Below are 19,716 nucleotides of genomic sequence, written 5' to 3'. Positions count from 1 at the left end.
GTGGGGTTTTGTGGCCTTTCTTTTCTTTAAGAATGCCTTTCTCTTTCCCCTGCCTCTCTTTCGAGGTCGTAGTCGCACTTATTACCCTCAGCTATGTAGAGGACACCATTTAGGTTTTGCCCGCTTTGTAAGGGTAAATATACCTGGAAGGATAAGCACAAATGGTGCAACCGTTGCTTACCCCTCGATCACCAGGAGGACGGCTGTGCGGCCTGTAAATTACTAAAGCCCAAAACTCTAAAAGACCGCAGGGTCAAAGGGTGGGCGGCCTACGCCATGTCTAGGCCTGACTCCTCGCCCGCTGCTGCCGCCGCCGCCGAGTGTGACGAGGACAGTGACTACACGGCCCCCGTAACAGAGGCTGTAGACCTCTCAAAGGAGCGTTCACGCTCCTCGTCCGTCCCCGGCCCCGACAAGCCCGGCTCAAGCCCAGTTTATGGGGGATGAACACCCCGGCGACAAGGACGCACACAGTAAAACAACAAAGCACATACCCCCCAGCACACATTCGTCGAAGACGAAGGCAGCCATAGCGCCAACGGGGACGGGGACGTAAGGGTCGTCAGCCCTCCCCGCCACCGCTTCCGCGACAGGCGACTGGGCACTCTAAAAATAAGGGCGCTAACAGCAAAATTCCCGGCGACGCGCATCGCAAGAGCGCTCACGTTGCCAACAAGGAGGACTCGACGAGCAAAGCGATGGCGACCGATCCCTCGGAAGAGAGAATGATCGCCGAAAGCCTCGCGCGCATAGCATCTAAGGACGGCCAAAGACGTACGGCGAGTGAAACGCCGAAAACCGTGCACAATGCCAAAGATACGCCGAAGGCGCCGGAAAACAGATCAGGCCAGTTCCCGACGCCGACAGAAGGCCCTAGCCAACAAGAAGGCTATTCAGAAGGCGAAGGCTCTCTTTCTTTGATGTTATGGGACAGAACCAGACAATTACAGGAGGAAGAAACCCCTTTTTCTTTCCCTGACCGTCCCGGCCGACCTCAGTGGACCCTTGAAAGGTTCCAGACCTGTATGGACAAACTAGATAGGTACATGTCCATCCCAGAAGACAGGACACCCAAGAGACCAAGGGAGGCACCCCTGGAGAGTCCAAGGGCTAAATACCAGAAGTTTTATAACCCCATACAGGAGGACATAAACTCTTACAATCCCACTGAGGAAGACACCTTCTTCCAAGAGGAAGATGAGTTCACCTATGTTGAGGACCAACAAGAAGGGGAAGGTTTTCACGAAGAGGAAGGTTTTCACGAGGAAACTAACCTATGTGAGGAAAGATTCCAGGAAGACACAGGCGAGGGCGACCCAAATCCCTGGCAGTCACCGGCTAGGTCAACTGACACAGGCAGTAGCAGTATAGTCATCAGGTCTACTGAAACTACCAGTCAGGAACCCTTCGCCTGTCGATGATCAACCCACCTTCAATGCACTGCTGAAAAAGGCAGCAGCACATTTCGAAATCGAAACTGGGGAGGTCACCCCAGACACCGATTTTGTGGAGAGGATTATCAAAGAAAACCCCCCCCACTAGCCAGGTTATACCCATCCTCGCCTCAGTTAAGAGACGTATTACACCTTCTCTTTCCACTCCTGCATTGCTGAGAGGGGTCAATCCGAGGATTGAGAAACTGTTATCTCCCTCTCAATCAGACCCATTCTATATTAAGGGTCACTCAATCCCGGACTCCCTGGTCGTGACCAACACCAGGAAAAGGGCAGGAGTCCCACTATCTACTAGCAAGGCACCCCCAGATAAAGAGGGGAAGAAGCTGTATGCCCTAGCCAAGAGAATCGCCACCTCTGCAGCATTCTCTACCAGAATCGCCAATAATAATACCCTATTGGCAAGCTACGCCGATGCTCAATGGGCTAAAATCAGACAGGACATCGAAGAAGCTCCCGAACCCCTAAGGACTCATTTACTGGCTACAGTTAACGAGGGCTCTCTGGTTAATCAAAGCATCGTCAAGAATACCCTCGATGCAGCAGAGACGGCTGGCCGCACTTTGGTACAAGGAATTTTACTGAAGCGTCATGTCTGGCTTCGCAATTCCGGATTTAAGGCGGAAACTCAAGCGTCCCTTATTAACAAACCCATAGAGGAGTCCAACCTCTTTGGGAGAGCAGTGGATGACGCGCTGGAGAACGCGAAGAAAGAATTTGATACAATAAAGACCTTAGACCAAATTTCAAAACCCCCTAACAGGCGGGGATTTGGTAATAAGCGTTTTTTTCGTGGACAACGCCAGCAACAAAACCAACTACAACAGTACTCTGCCAGCAACTACCAGAGTAATAGCGGCCAGTACAATCAGAGGGGTCAACGTCGTGGCAAGGGAAGAGGCAGGGGTTCCACCCCCAGAGGCTCCCAAGCCAACAACACCACCAAGTGACGCGAAGATTTGCGTCCCCTCCCATGCAACGCCGGTCGGGGGCCGGTTAACATCCTTTCTTCCAGCATGGGAGGGAATAACATCAGACCGCTGGGTACTTTCCACCGTAGCCCGCGGCTACTGTATAGAGTTCAACAGTTCCCCAACATACAGACCCCCGAGGGGAAGCCGCATGACACCAGAACACCTCGCCATCCTTCTCCAAGAAGTGGACCAACTGCTGGAAAAAGGAGCCATAGAGGTTGTGCCTCTATCCCAGGTAATGGAAGGTATTTATTCAGTGTACTTCCTTATACCCAAAAAGGATCTAACCATGCGCCCTGTATTAGATCTGCGGCCAGCGAACAAGTTTGTCAAACCCCAAAAGTTTTGTATGGTGACCTTACAGGAAGTGATCCCACTGCTATCACAGGGAGATTACATGACAACACTGGACTTGAAAGATGCATACGTTCATATTTTAATGTTGCCACCGCACAGAAAATACCTCTGGTTCATGATAGAGGGCAAACACTACCAGTTCAGAGTGCTACCCTTCGGCATAGCATCTGCACCAAGGGTATTCACGAACGTACTGGCAGTGGCAGTGGCCCACCTGCACAGGTTATCCATCCCAGTATACCCTTACCTCGACGACTGGCTCATAACAGGGGATTCTTACGAGACATGCTTCTCAAACACCCAAAAGACTGTAGACCTTTTGTTCCAACTGGGCTTCTCCATCAACGAGAAGAAGTCCAGCTTAGACCCCAGCCAAGTCAAACAATTCCTAGGGGCTCTAATTCGAACAAAGGACGGCCTCGTCTTCCCCTCCAACGAGAGGGTCCAAAACATGCTGTTTCAGATCCCCCAATATGTGGCAGGTCGAGAGGTGACGGTGCGCAAAGCGATGCGATTGCTAGGAATGATGGCGTTGTGTATTTATTTGGTACCTCGCGCACGCCTGCGCATGCGCCCAATGCAAGAGTGGCTCAACAGCCAGTGGTCAGGCCAGCGGACAATGGGACGATCTAGTGGTGGTCTTGCAAGCCTTGGTTATCTCGCTACGGTGGTGGACAAAGGAAAACCTGATAATAGGGAAACCCTTTGCCACACCTACGGTGGAGGCCACTCTAACCACGGACGCATCCCTCACAGGATGGGGGGCTCACCTATCCCATCAGACTGCTCACGGAGTGTGGACTCCGAACGTAGCATCCAAGCACATAAACCTACTGGAGCTACTGGCGGTGTTCAAAGCACTAAAAGCCTTCCAGGAACGCCTCCAAGGGAAGACAGTGATGGTCCTTACAGACAGCACCACAGCCATGTACTACATCAACAAGCAGGGGGGCACCCACTCTCCAGGACTGTCCAAGCTGTCCCAGAATATATGGAAGTGGGCTCTCAAACACAACATGTTCCTACTGTCACAACACGTACCAGGGGAACTCAATCTGCTAGCAGACGAACTCAGCAGAGACTTCCCCCTGCCCGAAGAGTACGAATGGCAATTGCACGAAGACATCGTCCTAGACGTCTTCACGCAATGGGGATTCCCGGAAATAGACCTGTTTGCAACTCTGGAGAACTCACAATGCCAAAGTTACGCCTCCAGGTACCCCCAGAACCAGTCCAAGGGGAACGGTCTGTCGATTCAATGGTCAGGGAAATTTGTTTACGCCTTTCCCTTGACTCCCCTTCTCAACAAAGTGGTGCACAAGATGCACCAGGAGCAGGTTACCATGATACTAGTGGCCCCAATGTGGGCCCGGCAGCCATGGTTCGCTCACTTGATGGAGATGTCCCTATCTCCCCCAGTGAAACTTCCCTGCCCATACAACATGCTGTCACAGGACAAGGGCAGGACACTGCATCCATGCCCTCAGACCATTAACTTAGCAGCCTGGCTCCTGAGATCATAGAATTTGGACATCTACAACTCCCGCAGAGATGTATGGACATCCTCAGGGAAGCCAGAAAACCTAATATTCGCCACTGCTATTCTAGCAAGTGGAAAAGATTTGTCATCTGCTGTAAAGATAAGAGCATCCACCCGGTTGACTGCTCTCCCACACACATTGTTCTGTACTTGACCCATTTACTGGATTCAGGTCTAGTGTTCAATTCCATTAAAGTCCACCTGGCGGCACTTTCTGCATACACCACTTCCCAACTTAAATTGTCGTGATGGAAGATCCCAGTTATCAAGGGCTTCATGGAGGGGTTAAAGAGAATACACCCTCCGATAGCTAACCCAGCTCCCGGATGGGACTTAAATGTGGTACTTTCTAGTCTCCTGGGCCGTCCTTTTGAACCCATGCACAAGGCAACTCTTAAAGACCTCACTCTTAAGACTGCTTTCCTAATAGCTAGTGAACGACAGGCTCTTTCTGTTCTAGACCCCTTCGTAACAGTTCACAAGGATAAGGTGGTTCTACGCACACACCCAAGGTTTGCACCAAAATTCATATTGAAATTCCATGTAAACCAATCAATAGAACTACCAACGTTCTTTCAAAACCCTTCCAGCTTGGGAGAAAAAAGTCTGCATACACTAGATGTACGCAGAGCTGTCATATTCTACATGGAAAGAACCAGACCACTGAGAAAGACTAATCAGTTCTTTGTCTCGGTGACAGCAGGAAGAGAAGGAGATGCAGTCTCAAAGTCCACTATATCTAGATGGATTGTTCAATGCATCACTCTCTGTTACACTCTTGCTAAGGGAGAACTACCCCTCAAGCCAAGAGCACATTCTACTCGAGGCACTGGGGCTTCCATAGCGTTCATTGCAAATGTTCCCCTTGAGTCCATCTGCAAAGCGGCTACCTGGAGTTCTGTGCACACCTTTACGAAACACTACTGTCTAGATGCACACTCTAGATCTGACTCCCAGGTGGGACAGGCAGTATTAAGACATCTTTTCTCTACTGTTCCTTCTCATAACCCACCGCCAACTCCGGGTACTGCTCGCTAGTCTATGCACAGCAGGTGATTCTAAGCAGATTAACAAACCTCAGAAGACAATGCATTACTTACCGTAAAAGCATTTCTGATGGTATCTGCTTAGATTCACATGCGCCCACCCTTCCTCCCCGCTCGGATGGAAGGAACATAGACACCTTTCTACATCTCTCTCTCTTTTCTGTACTCACTCACGTATAGAAGGCTCCCTCAGGGCAGAAAAAATACAAACAGAGGGACCTCGACGCGTGAGGGATTGTGGGTACAACGCACGTCACTATAGGGATAGTGTTACAGACACGCCTTGTCGACGTCCCCTTTTCGACTACGAAAAACAAAATGCAATACTCTGCAGTGACCACTGGATGTCGGACCTATGCACAGCATGTGAATCTAAGCAGATACAACCATCAGAAATGCTTTTACGGTAAGTAATGCATTGTCATATATGATTATGTAGGAGGGTTCTGGGAGGTTGGAGGTGTGGGCTAGGGCAGAGCGTCATGGGGACATCCCACCCCCTCCAATAAAAAAAGCAGGTCGAATTTAGACTGACCAAGTGTACTGCATTTTTCATGTCTCCACGTTAACCTAACACACCCCTGTTCTTTGCCATCCGCCAGAGCACTTGGAGACCATGCAAATGACAGCAGTACTCAATGTGCAACACTTTAGCACTGGGTTTTCAATTTCAGACGGCATCTCAACCAATCGGGGGTTTTGAAAGACAAGCCAAATCTCATGGGTATTGCCTGCTTTGCCACAGCCATTCCCTCGCTCCCTCCTGCTCTGCCCACAAAGTGTGTGTCCCTCCCATCGACTCACTCCCCCCCACCCCCCCGGGATGCCACAATCCAGGGCCCCCACCAACCACCACCACCCCTGGACTTTATTTATTTCCACCCCACCACCTCCACTCTGTCCTTGCCATCCTATTACCTAGTGGAGTACTTTCTTCTTTTTTCTCAGCTTTTAACTTTTATAAATAAAAATCATTTGGTACTACAGACAACATGCCAGGAAGGATGCTAATAGCTATAAACCCGCTCCCTGTGATGTGGGAAACAGGGTTTGGAGGTTAATAGCCATCATCTTCAGACCTAAATGCTAATGTCCCCCCCACCTTATGTGTTATTGATAAATAACAAACATACATTGTTCCTGAAATTTCTTTTCCAATCTTGAAGTTGGTTTAAACTTTAGAGTTCTGGAAAATCTTTAAATGGTGCTCTCCTTCACTGCAGTGATTGATTTCTATTGCAGGTTATGGGCTGCACGTTCTATGCGTACTATATCTTTGTTCGTCTCTGTATCCCACTGTTCCGGAACATCGGCCAGGGCCCCTTCAACTTAAGAGTTCTGGTCCTCTGCATCTTTAACTCCATCCTACCAGGTGATTATTTTGAATTTTTTTTGCAACATTGTGTAGAATTGCAACTCTTCAAACCTTTGCAACTCTAGAGACTGCTATATTGATTTTGCTAAGCTCGTAAGTCAAATGTAAAGATGTTCTAACCTAGATCATATTCCATATGCCCTTGCCCCTTCTACTTCAAATGTGAAAACCTGGCACTAGCTGATACTTTGTGATTAGAAAATGTTGTATATTGCAGTTTAAGTATGAAGTGTTTTCTTCCAACCAGATGTTTCAAGGCCATACAATCCAAGTGCAATGCTAAAGTCAGAACCTCTTAAAATAGGCACTGAAAGCAAGTGTAGATTGAACACGGATAGGTGCCTTTCTGTGGATAGTTTCCCAACTAATAAAGGGAGGCTAAGTGTGTGAACATTGACAACACTTCCTTAAAGCCAAAAATGGCATTTGGTCAGAAAAAAGGATACAAAAGGGAAACTGAGGTTGGAGTAGATGGTGATTGATACATTCACAGCCGACCACAATTCCAGGTTCATTGTTGAAATGGGAGGGCTGGGAAAATATCCCATCTCTTCGTATCAGTGTTGCATTAGATTGCTCATTCCTGCCAGACTACTGGTCTTCGCGCTGTTGAGTTTCAGTGGATAATCCTGCAGTGCATATCTACCTCCCAGCAGCTGATTTATACCAATGAGGATCTCGGTATCATTGCTATTAGAGTAGAACTGAAAGATTAAAAACTGGATGTTCTGAACTGTAAAGACCGCTTTTCTATTGTTGGAAATTCTGCTGCCCTTAACCTTTTTTCTTTTGCCCTATTTTTATTTTTGTATCACTGGCCTATTTTTTGTGGTCAGAGGGACTTCAGCTGAAAGTGTAGCAGTCTGGAGTGTGGGTGAAGAAGCAACAGCAGTGAGTCTGAACCACTTAAGCCAAGCTTTATTTCCCTGAACACTTTTAAGACATACAAGGAATGGCAAAGTGTCCTTCATCTGTTTACATTTTGCATAGTAAAAATACTAGCACCACCTCCCTTACAATAATACTCCTCGGTCAGCATTAATGCTTGTTAAGCAAGATTGTGTGCAGTACCTTTTGGGAGACTACAGCAACCTTCTCCTTCTGGCAATAGGGAACCCAACCTTTGGTAGAAGTCTGTACTACACAGGTTGGTAGTGTGGCTGAGCAGCCAGGCTTATCTCCAGAGGGGATTAATGTGAACTGCACGGTTGTAAAACAGTTTCACAGTGACAGTTCTTCAAATAAACACTTATATTCAAGGTTTCTTGATTAAACAATTATTAATTTAACAGTCAGTTATGTACGCCTTCTTCAGAAGGTAGCAAAACATGTAACACTTACAGTATACTTCAAAACACACTGTTTCTCTAAATCATATCATACCCATTGGGGATGGCACAAAGACACTTCCTACACCCTCAGGTGACCTAAATTGCTAGGACACCGTGGATATTGACATATCACTGGTACATTTAGAGCAATACTGAGTTTTGGGTGTAAAGGATTAGATAGGGGAATACAACAAAGGTTAACAAATAATTCATAAACTGGTAAGTACTTTTTAAACCCTCCAATGCAAAGTAAGTTGACCCTTTCCTGGAGGAAAGGCAACAGCACACAGAGGTAGGAAGTCTCTCAGGGAGCCAGGACAGCCAATGTTAGCTGTGCAAAGTCTAGGGGAGCTGAAGATCTTCTTTGCGGGTAAGTAAAAAGTCTTGCACAATGTTTTTAGAAAGGTTTGTAGAAATAAGATTCACTTGAAGAATCACAAGCTGGGAGGCTTGTGAAGGGCAAACCTGCAAGCAACTTTGCAATGGCAACCAAGACAAGTCTCAACTGAGAACAAGCAAGGCTACACAATAAGAGGGAAGTCCTCTTAGGTTTACAGTACCTTTGGTTAGAAGAAATGGTTCCAGCTGTCTTCTGTTCCTGTACAGCTCTGCAGCTCCTGCTGTTCCTGGGCCCAGTTGTGGGGATATGATGGAGGATGTATGGGGACTCCTGCACTGCAGTAGGAAGGTCGGCGGCAGCAATGGGTAAACTTCCATTCAGCGGCACTTTGCGGTTTCAGCTCCTCGCATCTATAGCAAATAGCAACACTGCAGTTGTAGGATACCGCTTCAGACTTTCCTCGCATCTGGGGTCCAGCACTCTGAGGTGGCTCTGGCTTGGTCAGTCCTACTTCATGGAAGTACGGAGGATTATCCTGGCGCTGGGGTCTGACTTAAAAGTGATGCACTTGATCTGGTGTTACTCTCCCTGGTACTTCGGTTCCAGCAACAATGGAAGTACAGCCATCTCCGAGAGGATGGTCCAGACAAGTTAACTTTGGGGTTGATTGGTCTCACCAACCCAAGAGGAGAAGTAGTCTTTGCAGGGCTTCTCTAGTCGAGGCAAATTCGGAGCTTTAGCACAGCAGAAGAGCTTCACCAGGCGTCTGTTCAGGTTCTTCTTCAGATTCCTTCCAGTGGTCGACTTTGCCTTCCAAGCCAAAAAGCCTCGCCTTTTATGCAGGTTTCTCCCATTCATTCCAGCCTAGCTGTTAGGGTGGCTGTCCTGCAATGCAAGCCAGCCAGCCAATCATCTTTGGGTGCATTCCTGTAACCAAGGGGATTAAGAACGGAGTTTCGGGCACCTCACTTACTTCCTGCCAGACTTACTGGAGCCAGAGGCGGGCTTCACTCGTTAATCCCGCCAAAGGCAAAACCAACAAAGGGACCAAACCTGGTTTGGCATGAATCTCAAGAAGGACCTTTCCAACAAAAAATGGCGAAAAAGACTGGGGCCATTTTGACAAAATGGGCACCCGTGGGTGCCTTACTGCAGCTGCTAACCCAGCCTGCTGTAAAAACATACAATGGTAGTAAAACGTAAACCACTGCCACCAGCCATTAATTGTAGAAAGGGTAACACAGAAGTGTTACATGAGAACCTAGACAAGGGGATACTAAGTAACCCTTCCAGCACCCTATGGTAAGTTTGTGTGTGCTGGGTCTGGAAAGTTACAAAATGTAAGTAAAGTCAATTTCACTTCACTGCTCTTGGAAACAGTAGTTTCACCAAGAGAAGTTATTTAAACCTTTTGGAAATCTAACAGATTTCCCTGTGCTACTGCACTGAAGGTGCTGTGGGTCACAACGTAAAGATGATGCCTATGGAGTTTGTCAGACTACAAAGTCAAAAGAAACAGAGTCCAAATCACAGAGAAATACCTGAGAGTGGGAAAAAAAAGTCTCTCACTCTCCAGGTTAGAAATTAAAAGTCCTTAAGTCCAGCAAAATAGCTCAGGGTCTCTAAGGTAGAAGGGAATTAGCACATGTTTGAGAATTCTCCATAACAGTTGGGAAGACTGGTACCATGTGAACAGAGAAACTCATCCCAGACCAGAGGACGCAATATCATTGACGAAACCGGTTAACAAGAAATGTGGAAAAGATATAAAAGGGAGATTTAACCAACCCAGGTGGGGTTGTGTGGGGCTGGGAGGGAGAGGTGCAGGGAGCCACAGAAGTCATTGACTGGCTTTGAGCAGCTGACTGGCGGGAGAGGTGCAGCGAGCCACCCACAAGAGACGGTGGGGGACTTCAGAAGAACATTGCACCGTCACAGCGGCTGAGGGGGCAGTCTAGCTGCTGGCATTCACATCTCAGCAGTGAAGCCCCCACTCCCATGCTGGGATGGGCTCTGTATTGGCCTCACAGCAGGATAACCCTGAACGGGCCCCTAAACGCAGAGGGAAAAGACGTTGCAGCATGGGTGGGTTACAAATGGTGAATATACACAGCGAAAGTAACAGCAACACCGACTCACAGCTGTGTCATGTATTATATGCATATTCACGCCACTTACTTGTAGCAGGAACAATGCAGAATAGTTTAGACTGGAACTCTGGGGGGGTGGCGGAACATGGAGCTCACGGGCCTCGCGAAAAAGAAACCTGGTGGCCCGTGATCATGTGGAAGGGGCTGGGGGCGGGTGCTTCACGAGTATAGAGAGGATTGGCTCTGAGGGGGTAACATTCATGCTAATGGGCTAATAAGGCAATATCGGAGTATAAAAGCAGGCACAACTGCTACAATGTCTCTCTTGGATCTTTTGAACTGCAGGACACAGACCATGAACAAGAGGGAGTCAAATACTGTTGGGGCTATTAAACTGGAAGCCAGAAGACAAAGGAGAAAGGCTCAGAGATAACCATATGCCAGGACTGTTAAGAATTTCTACCAAGAATGTTTTGTTTTGCTGAAAATAAGCTGTTATTTTATTTTTGGAATAAACTTGGCTTAACTCTACTTACCCAGCTGTCTGGCTCTCTACTTACCACAAATGGTGGCAGTGGTGAGATAGAGAACGCCATGGAAGCAATCATAAAAACCCTTTCAGAAGGGCAGCAATTGTTAAAACAGATGCTGCAGGTCCAAAGGCATTGGGCACAAGTGGGGCTGGCAGGTGTTTCAGCAAGCACTACAGTTACAGGCAGACAGACAAATCATGCTTCAAGAAAGAAATCAAAGCCGCAAACCGATCATGGATGCCATGGTTGCCACCAAAGTGTCTATCCTGTGGTTCCTCCGTCGATTCTACAAAAGTATGAAGCGGGAAAGAGCCTGCATTTTTTTTTTTTTAAACTAATTTTGAAAGGATAGCCCGTAATGCACAGTGACCTCCAGAAAGATGGGGACATTATGTGGCACCTATACTCACCGGCCCTATGCAGGGAGCATACCAGGTGGTGAACCCAACTGGTGAGACGCCAGATGGAGAAATAGACGCTTGGAATGGATGAAGAGGCTTACCACCTACCGCTGAGGGAAGCACATCTAAAACCTGGTGAAACTCGAAGGCAAATGTTCTCTAGAGTTCAAGATGTAACTGAAAAATGGTTGCAGCCAACGGGGTCCACTACTACACAAATTACTGAAAAGGTTGTGCTTGAACAGTTCCTGGATTCGTTGCCCAAATCAATTCAAAGATGGATGAGACAGCACCACAGACCAACCTTAGCTGAAGCCATTAATATTGCCAGTGCATATCAAAAAGCAGCGGTTTCCAAATAGGGAACCAGCGTGATCAACCCAACCAGGAATACAGCAGAGGTATCAACACCCGTGTGGTAACCCCTAAATGGACCACCAATGAAGGAAACACTGCCAGGCCAGAACTAAAGACAATACCCACAACATTTACACAAATACAACCACAATGCTTTGAGAGTGGGGGCAATACCCACAACATTTACACAAATACAACCACAATGCTTTGAGAGTGGGGGCATATAGCTAGATTTTGCCCCAGGAAAACCAAAGCCATACCCATGGAAATCATATCTATATATACTCAAGTCTTCCCGGGAAAACAACATTACATGATGGAAGTTCAGGTGGATGCAGTAGCGGCTCCAGCGATGTTGCACAGCGGAAGCCAATAGACTGCCATTACGCCACAAGTAAGTGGGCAAGACAAGGGAGATGGGACATAATAATTCAGATTAAATCTGGGCATGGAGATGTTAAGGGTTACCCAAGCCGAATGATTTACTTAGAAGTACGAATCAACCGAACCATCCTGCATGCCGCCATTGTACCTAAACTCCCTAACCCTGCCTCTGAACAACTGGTGTCTAACAACACGGGTACATGAAACCCAGAGAGAGATCAGGGAGAACAAGCATAATTTTAAAAGACCAATATTAGCGTTGCGTCATCGACTGGTACGTGGAATCGCATGTACCTACATTTAGGGCAGAACCATTAACGGACGAAAACTTGAAAAGTGCAAGAATAAAATCAGACAGTAATGAGCAAGCTTAGCACTCAGGGGGATCACTGGTTTATTAACAATAGGGGTCTATAGTAAAAAAGTATCCAAGAGGAACAATGTGCCACCCAAAGAACAACTCTTAGTACCAAGAACATTCAGAGAAGGTCTTCTTAAAATGGCTCACGAACATGCGCTAGGTCACATGGCCACTGAAGAAAATGCAAAACAACTTATTGAAATGCTTCTGTTGTCCGGGAATCTATGGAGAAGTAATGAGATTCTGTAAAACTTGTCCAGTTTGTCAACAGAAGAGCGCATATATTCCTCCAAATGCAGAGAATGCCTCCAATTAAAGAACTGTTTCAGCGAATAGGATGGACATAATGGGTCCCATTGAATCGACCAGCAGAGAGTAGAAGTATTTATTTTAATTATTCACATTTTTAAAGCGCTCATCAGCCCAGAGGCATTGTGGCGCTGTTACACATGATACATTGCTGGTTACAAAGGAAGACCTGGTAATTAGATAGACATATGCATTTCTGATTCATCATGGAGTTGCAGGGTGCAGAGATTTATGTGAATAGTGTGGTTTTGAGGGTTTTGCGAAATGTGAGTAGTGAGGGTTCTGCTCTGAGTGCGTTGGGGAAGGCATTCCAGAGTTTTTGAGCTACGTAGGGGAAGACCATGCCTCCGGCGTTGGCTATTTTTATGAGAGGTACACAGAGTTGGTTAGCATGGTGGCTTCTGGCGGGGCGAGTAGTGAGGTTTTTGGATATGGTGTCTGATAGGTATGATGGGGCGGAAAGATTGATGCATGTGTGTGTAAGAGTGATCATTTTTAAGTTGAGCCTTTCCTTGACTGGGAGCCAGTGGGCATCACGTCTGGCTTGGGATATATGGTCCTTTTTTTTGGAATGTGAAGGGCTGCGCGGAGCACATTGTTTTGTGTTATCTGGAGCCTATTGATGTTTGTAGTCGAGGTGCCTGCCAGAAGGGCATTGCAGTAATCAAGTCTGGCTCCTGTTGTGGCTCTGGCTATGGATAGGCAGTTCTGAGTGGTTAGAAAAGGTTTTATGGCTGCTCTAAGTTTAGTGGTGTGAGCAAAGGCAGAAGCGATGGCGCGGACCTGTCTTGACATCGAGAGAGTCGTGTCTAAGTAGACTCTGAGGCTCTTAACAGATGAGGAGACTGTTATGTTAGTGTGGTCGATGATGAAGTCAGTGTATTTAGTGTTGAGTTTGGAGATGGTTTCCTTGGGGCCCAAGATGATGATCTCAGGTTTATCCCCATTTAGGCAGACCATTGATGGCCATCCAGGTTTGGATAGTGGAGTATATCTGGAGGAGAGCTTCTGCATCAAGGTTGTAGTCTCCAGTAAGTGGGAGGAGGACTTGAGTACATACTAGTTCTGGCAGATTATGCCACTCGTTACCCTGAGGCTTTTCCCCTAAGAGATTTCAGCAAAACAGGTACGTGATGTCTTGATACAGGTTTTTTCATGAGTCGGACTTCCAAAAGAAAGTGTCCGAACAGAGGCCCAACTTTGTGTCAACGGTGATGAAATGGGTGTGTCACCTCATGAATGTGAAACAACTGCGTACATGTGGAATGATCTGACAAGACCATCAAACAGATGTTGGAAAAAGGGAACCGAACCAGATGGGAAAAATTGGGACAAAATCTTACTGATAATACTAATGGTACTAAAAGATATGCCACAATCCTCCACCGTGAATCTTTCCTTTTGAACTTTTTTGGTCAACGACCTTGTGCCCTGCTCGACCTAGTGAAATAAGAATGGGAAGCAGTCAGCGAAACAGTTATCAGAATATGCTGACAAGTTGAGAACACACCTGTCTTCTCTACGGGATCTTGCCGTCAATCTATGGGAAAAAACATGACCAGCAACTTGAACATTACAACCAAACAGCGCAAATGCAAAGCTTTAAACAAGGAGACAAGGTGTTGGTACTATTGCCGACCCACGAAAACGAAATGCTGGCCAGGTGGAGGGGACCATATGTTGTCAAGGAGATCTTGGGGCAAGTTAACTATTTGATAAGTCAACCTGACAGACTTTAGAAAGAAAAGGTCTACCATGTCAACCTCCTCAAGGAATTATAATTATTATAAGTTATTTATAACGTGCTTAATACCCAGAGGTTTCTAAGCGCGGACCCAGGGCTTGACCCTGTGTTGCTCTGTGTCGTCTTGCTTCCAAGGCGAAGGTGTGGCCCTTGAGCTATGCTCCCAATGGAGTGATAAGCCGACAGGAATTGCATTGATCACATCAGTACTGGAACGGAACTGGTTACTGAAACTTTCTCAGGCGGAGAGCTGGCTGACCTTTCAGAGGTGAAATGGGGTGAGCATCTATCAGAAGAAAAGAAAGATGTGAGAAGAACTCTGGAAACAATCACACATCTCTTCTCTAGCCTACTCATAAGCATAAGAACCCACCTGGTAGAACACCACATACGAACAAAACCAAATCATCTAGTAAGAAATACAAGAAATGTAGTGGCTACGAATAATTGAACCTTCCAAAAGCCCATGGTGCTCCACTATAGTTTTACTACCAAAACCTGATGGATCGATTAGGTTCTGTATGAACTTTAGGCAACTCAATGCTATCGGTCTGTGAAGCATATCCCATGCTGAGAAAAGATTAACTGTTGGAACAACTCAGCTCCTCTCAGTACCCGAGTACGATTGATTAACCAAGTGTTATGCAAAGTTTGTATGCAGTACCCTTTGGGACCACTAGACACAACTAGGACTACAGGTATAATCAAAACCAACCGTTGATATAGGTCTGTACCACGGTTTTTGGTAGCGAGCTGAGCAGCCAGGCTTATCTCAAGAGTGAATGTGAGCTCGTAATGAGGTTACACAGTGGTCTACAATTACACGTATTCAATTAGACACTTACACTCAATGTTTCTTGGTAAACACTTAATTTATTACACAGTCATTTAGAAAACATTCACTAAAAGGAGGAAATCAATAGCACACTAAAATATCCTACAATACTTCACACTAACCGGTTCTGAAACATTCAAACTACTTTGAAGTAGGAGCAAAATGGCATTCAGAGCAATTGAAGTAGGAGCAAAAAGGCATACGTTATTAAAACGAAGTAGAGGTACTTTCAAACAGTGCAAATAGTTAAAGAGTTCACCAGAGGAGTTGATGCAATGCAATATATAGGCCAAAGTCAATGGGCTAATGTCTTGTATAGGTAAAAACGGTTCTGGTATATAAGCAAAAAAGTCTTTGCCACGGTTCTCGGAAGAAGTTCTCAGAAGAAAGTTGTCGGGTCACAAGCTGACTAGGCCTGCAAGATGCCATAGTTCCAGAAACTTTCGCAGTGAGAGGTAAGTTCTCTCGGTCGGGTTTTCACGGTACCTTATTTTGAAGAAAATGATGCAGCTGAAGACTTCTGTTCCTGCAGATCTCGCTGTTTCTGAGCCTCAGTTGAGGGGACAAGAGGCAGGATGACGGGGGACTCCTGCACTGCACAGGGACTAGTAACAAAGCTGGCAAACTGGCAATTCTTTGATTCCGGTAGCTGTCTTCAAGCACACAAACTGGTGTCCTCCCTGGCTATTCGGTTTCCTGCAGCACTCCTGAAAATACAACCAGCTCCGTGAATGGTGTCCACGTGGCTTACGAATTGATTGGTCCTACCAACTCAAAGGAAGACGTTGTCCTTGAAGGGCTTCTCTGTCGAGATGAACTTGGCGATTCGGACCTGCAGCAGGGCTCCACCAGGCAAACCAACGGTCCATTAGTTGCAGCAGCCGTCCTCTTCCAGCTCGTCTTCGGTTCTTTTGTTCCAGTGGTCGACTCTGACTTACAAGCCAAGAGACTCACCTTTTAAAAGGTTTTCTCCCATTCATTCCATCCTAGCTGCCACTCACCCAGCAGGGTGGCTATCCTTGCGGGACAGTCAGCCAGCCAATCCCGCCAGAGTGCATTTGCGTCTCCTAGGAGACTAAGCACAGGGTGTTTCGGGCACCTCCCTCACTTCCTGCCCACCCCAGACACTCGGACGCCAGAGGCGGTCTTCGGTCCTGCAGCCCGCCAAAGGCATAGAAACAAAGAGACAAACTCTAGATTGGACCTTTCCAAAAAGAAACGGCGAAAATATACCGGGACCCGTTTAAACAAAGGAGGCTCAGATGCCATCTTGAAAAACATGGCTCCCGCGATTTAACGCTACCGGTGTTCGCGGTCGGGAAAAAACTTGGTATTTCGTTGTAAAAACACTGCCACCAGCCATTTCGATAGGAAAGGGTAGCATTTGACTGCTACAATAAGTTTCTAGATACTAGATAACCCTCCAGCACTCTATTGTAAAATAGTGCGTGCTGAGTCTAGGAATTTAAAAAGACTAGTAAAGTCAATTTAAATTTACATTTTCTGGGAAACAGTAGTTTATCCCAGAGAAGGTATTTAAACCTTGGGACAGCCTAGAAAGGCGTCCCTGTGTTATTGCACTGAGGGTGCTGTTACACACATGAAAAGATGCCTATGGAGTTGTCTAAAACTCCATAATCAAAGAACACAAGAGTAAAACACACATCAAAATACATGAGAGAATGGGGGAAAAAAGCCTCACACACTCTCCAGGTAAAACAAATCAAGTCTTCAAAATCCAGCAAAGTTGCTAGGGGTCTCTAAGGTGAAGGGAATTAGCACATTTCTAAGAATTCTCCTTAACACCAAGGGGTATTACTTAAATATAGTAACCCAGCTAACTTAACGGCATCTGTCGCAACAATTGGCGATGAGCAACACCATCTGGTGAGGTCGTTGACTCGGCTTCAGGTGACCTTTAAGGTGATGGGAAGGGTCAGGAACAATTAGCTAAAATACAAGTGGTATCACAACGCCCACGTGGGTGGGATGGATGTTGATTTACCTGTCGAAAATGATGTTGGAGTGAATGATCCCAGGCACATCACCCTTCCAATCTCCATCCAATAATGAACTGTAACTTTCTCCTAAAAATTTTGGACAGTCGATACATCCAACTCTAAGATTTTGTCGACAGGAACAGCCTCCTACACACCCAACAATCGGGCTTTCGAGGAGCACATGGTACAGAGACGGTCCTGCTCGACCTTCAGATTAAAATGCTTAGGATACTAGACGTGGGAAAAACAGGGATGCTTTTATTATCGGACCTCTCGGCAGCATTTAATTTGCTCGACCATCAAACTCCACAAAGCTTTAGATAAATCAGGTAATTGTTCTCGAGGAGCCATAGACTGGGTAACATCCTTCCTCAAAGAGCGGAGCTTTAAGATCCACTGGGGTGACCACTACTCCATACCCAGACCTATAAATCATGGCGTACCCCAGGAGGCCAGCCTATCGCCCCTTCTGCTCAATCTCTGTCTGCAGTGTCTATGTACCCTATTAACCAACTTGGGGGTCTTCCACAAAATTCGCAGACGATACACAACTTGTCATTGATCTGTCCGGCTGTCATACCACTGACAACAATAAGCTTGCTCGCATCTATAGCACCATCGAAGCCTGGATGATGACAAATTGGCTTTGCCTCAACGGAAGCAAGACTGAGCTCATGATCTTTGTATCACACCAGGCAAGAGCTAAGGTAGACACCGAATACACCACCTTTAAGATCAAAGACACAAATGTAAGGGTCTCTGATAAGGTCAAGACACTAGGTGTCTACCTGCAAGCATCCTTGGAAGTGGAAGCCCACATAACATAACTGACAAACAATTGCTGCTACCACCAAAATCTGCTCAGCCGCATCAGGCCATTACTGAGTAAACACAACAGCACCATTATCGCCAGAGCCACAATATTATCCAGACTGAACTATGGGAATGCACTACTTATGGGGGGGGGATAATAAAAAAAATGCATCAAACAAGGTCAGGTCCTTCAGAACAATGCAGTAAGGACAATTACCAAGAAAAAAAGAGAGGAACGTATTACAGAAGACAAAGTCCCTTCATTGGTTAGCCCTGGAAGACCGGATCACCTTTAAAGCAATGACCATTGTCCAACACTGTATGTATGGATCTGCACCCGTATACCTAAAAAAATAATTAAATTAAATTTTTTAAAAAAACACATACGAACCTTGCCACACCTTAAGATCCAAGGTGCAAGGGTTTTTGAAAGTAAATCGCTCCAAAAAAGCCAATGGACTTGGACGAGCATTCCCTACCAAAGTGGCATCTAAGTGGAATGAGCTCCCAAGCAGCCTAAGGCTAGAATCTAACTACCTATCCTTTAGGAAGAAACTGAAGACCCTTTTGTTCAAATAAAGGACCTGCATAATACTAATGTCCATGTAATGTAATCTAATCATACCAGTAATCTTACTCTACTGTCCCGTCACTTTTCTGTTGTCCTTGTCTTCATGCAATGCGCCTTGATGCCTGCGGCCTTCGGCGCTACAGAAATAAATAAATAAGTAAAATAAAAATAAATAAATGGGTATCCCGGTATTTGCCTCTCGTGAAGGTCATTACGGTTGGTCAGGATTGAATGTTGGAGAATTAAAAATGGAGCTTGGGCAGAGTGGTTTGTGTGGATATTGTTGCGCAAGGGACCGTGTTAGAGAAGCAATGTAGCATGGTTCCAGTGGAGAATTGCTTCCCGACTGGTCCTGTGGACACAAACGTTGGGGGGGGGGGATTGTGGGCTGTGCAAGGGCGACCGAAGCCGGGGGCTCCAGTCGGTTGATTTGCCTGCTAGTGCGTGTGCTGATGCAGGGAGAGCATGAGTACGAGCCTAAGTGAGCGCAGATTCCCACTGCATTTGCCCTGGTATGTGCTATGCTAAACCCATGGCATCCCTATGGGGAAACCGTTAAAGAAGGAATGTGGTTAGATGCAGGACAGCCAACTTTGTATTATTAGAAGTGTGTCGTATGTTCTAAAGTACTATATTGGTTCTGTGATTTTTCAAGAAGTGGTTGATGTTGTTAATTGCATCATTTTATGTTCATTGCTTTGCATATAGATCTTTAATGTAATGTGCGGTTCACAGAGTTACGTATATTTTAATTACTGTTATTTTTATTCTTGGAATAAGTTTTTAATCCATTGGACCTTTGTTGATGCCCCTGAGGGTATGGGACTTTGGACATTGTGTAATGTGAAAGGGGAGGGGTGTGTTGTAATCACATGCCTCGTGCAGCAGGTCCCAAGATTCC

General features: G+C 46.3%; 1 protein-coding gene across 1 annotated transcript in view; it reads left to right on the top strand.

Moving 5' to 3' along the window:
• The window catches only part of SOAT1 (sterol O-acyltransferase 1), a 454,029-nt gene that overhangs the window by 346,511 nt on the left and 87,802 nt on the right, over window positions 1–19,716 (top strand). The window contains exon 11 of the mRNA XM_069641479.1: window positions 6,614–6,743. Within this exon, the coding sequence (XP_069497580.1) occupies window positions 6,614–6,743 (130 nt within the window). The remainder of the gene's footprint in view (window positions 1–6,613; window positions 6,744–19,716) is intronic.

This window comes from Ambystoma mexicanum, chromosome 1q, assembly GCF_040938575.1.
Source record: "Ambystoma mexicanum isolate Mex_15411 chromosome 1q, UKY_AmexF1_1, whole genome shotgun sequence".
Classification (NCBI taxonomy): Eukaryota; Metazoa; Chordata; class Amphibia; order Caudata; family Ambystomatidae; genus Ambystoma; species Ambystoma mexicanum.
Note: the sequence above shows the minus strand (reverse complement) of the source record. Positions and strands in the feature narration are given on the sequence as shown.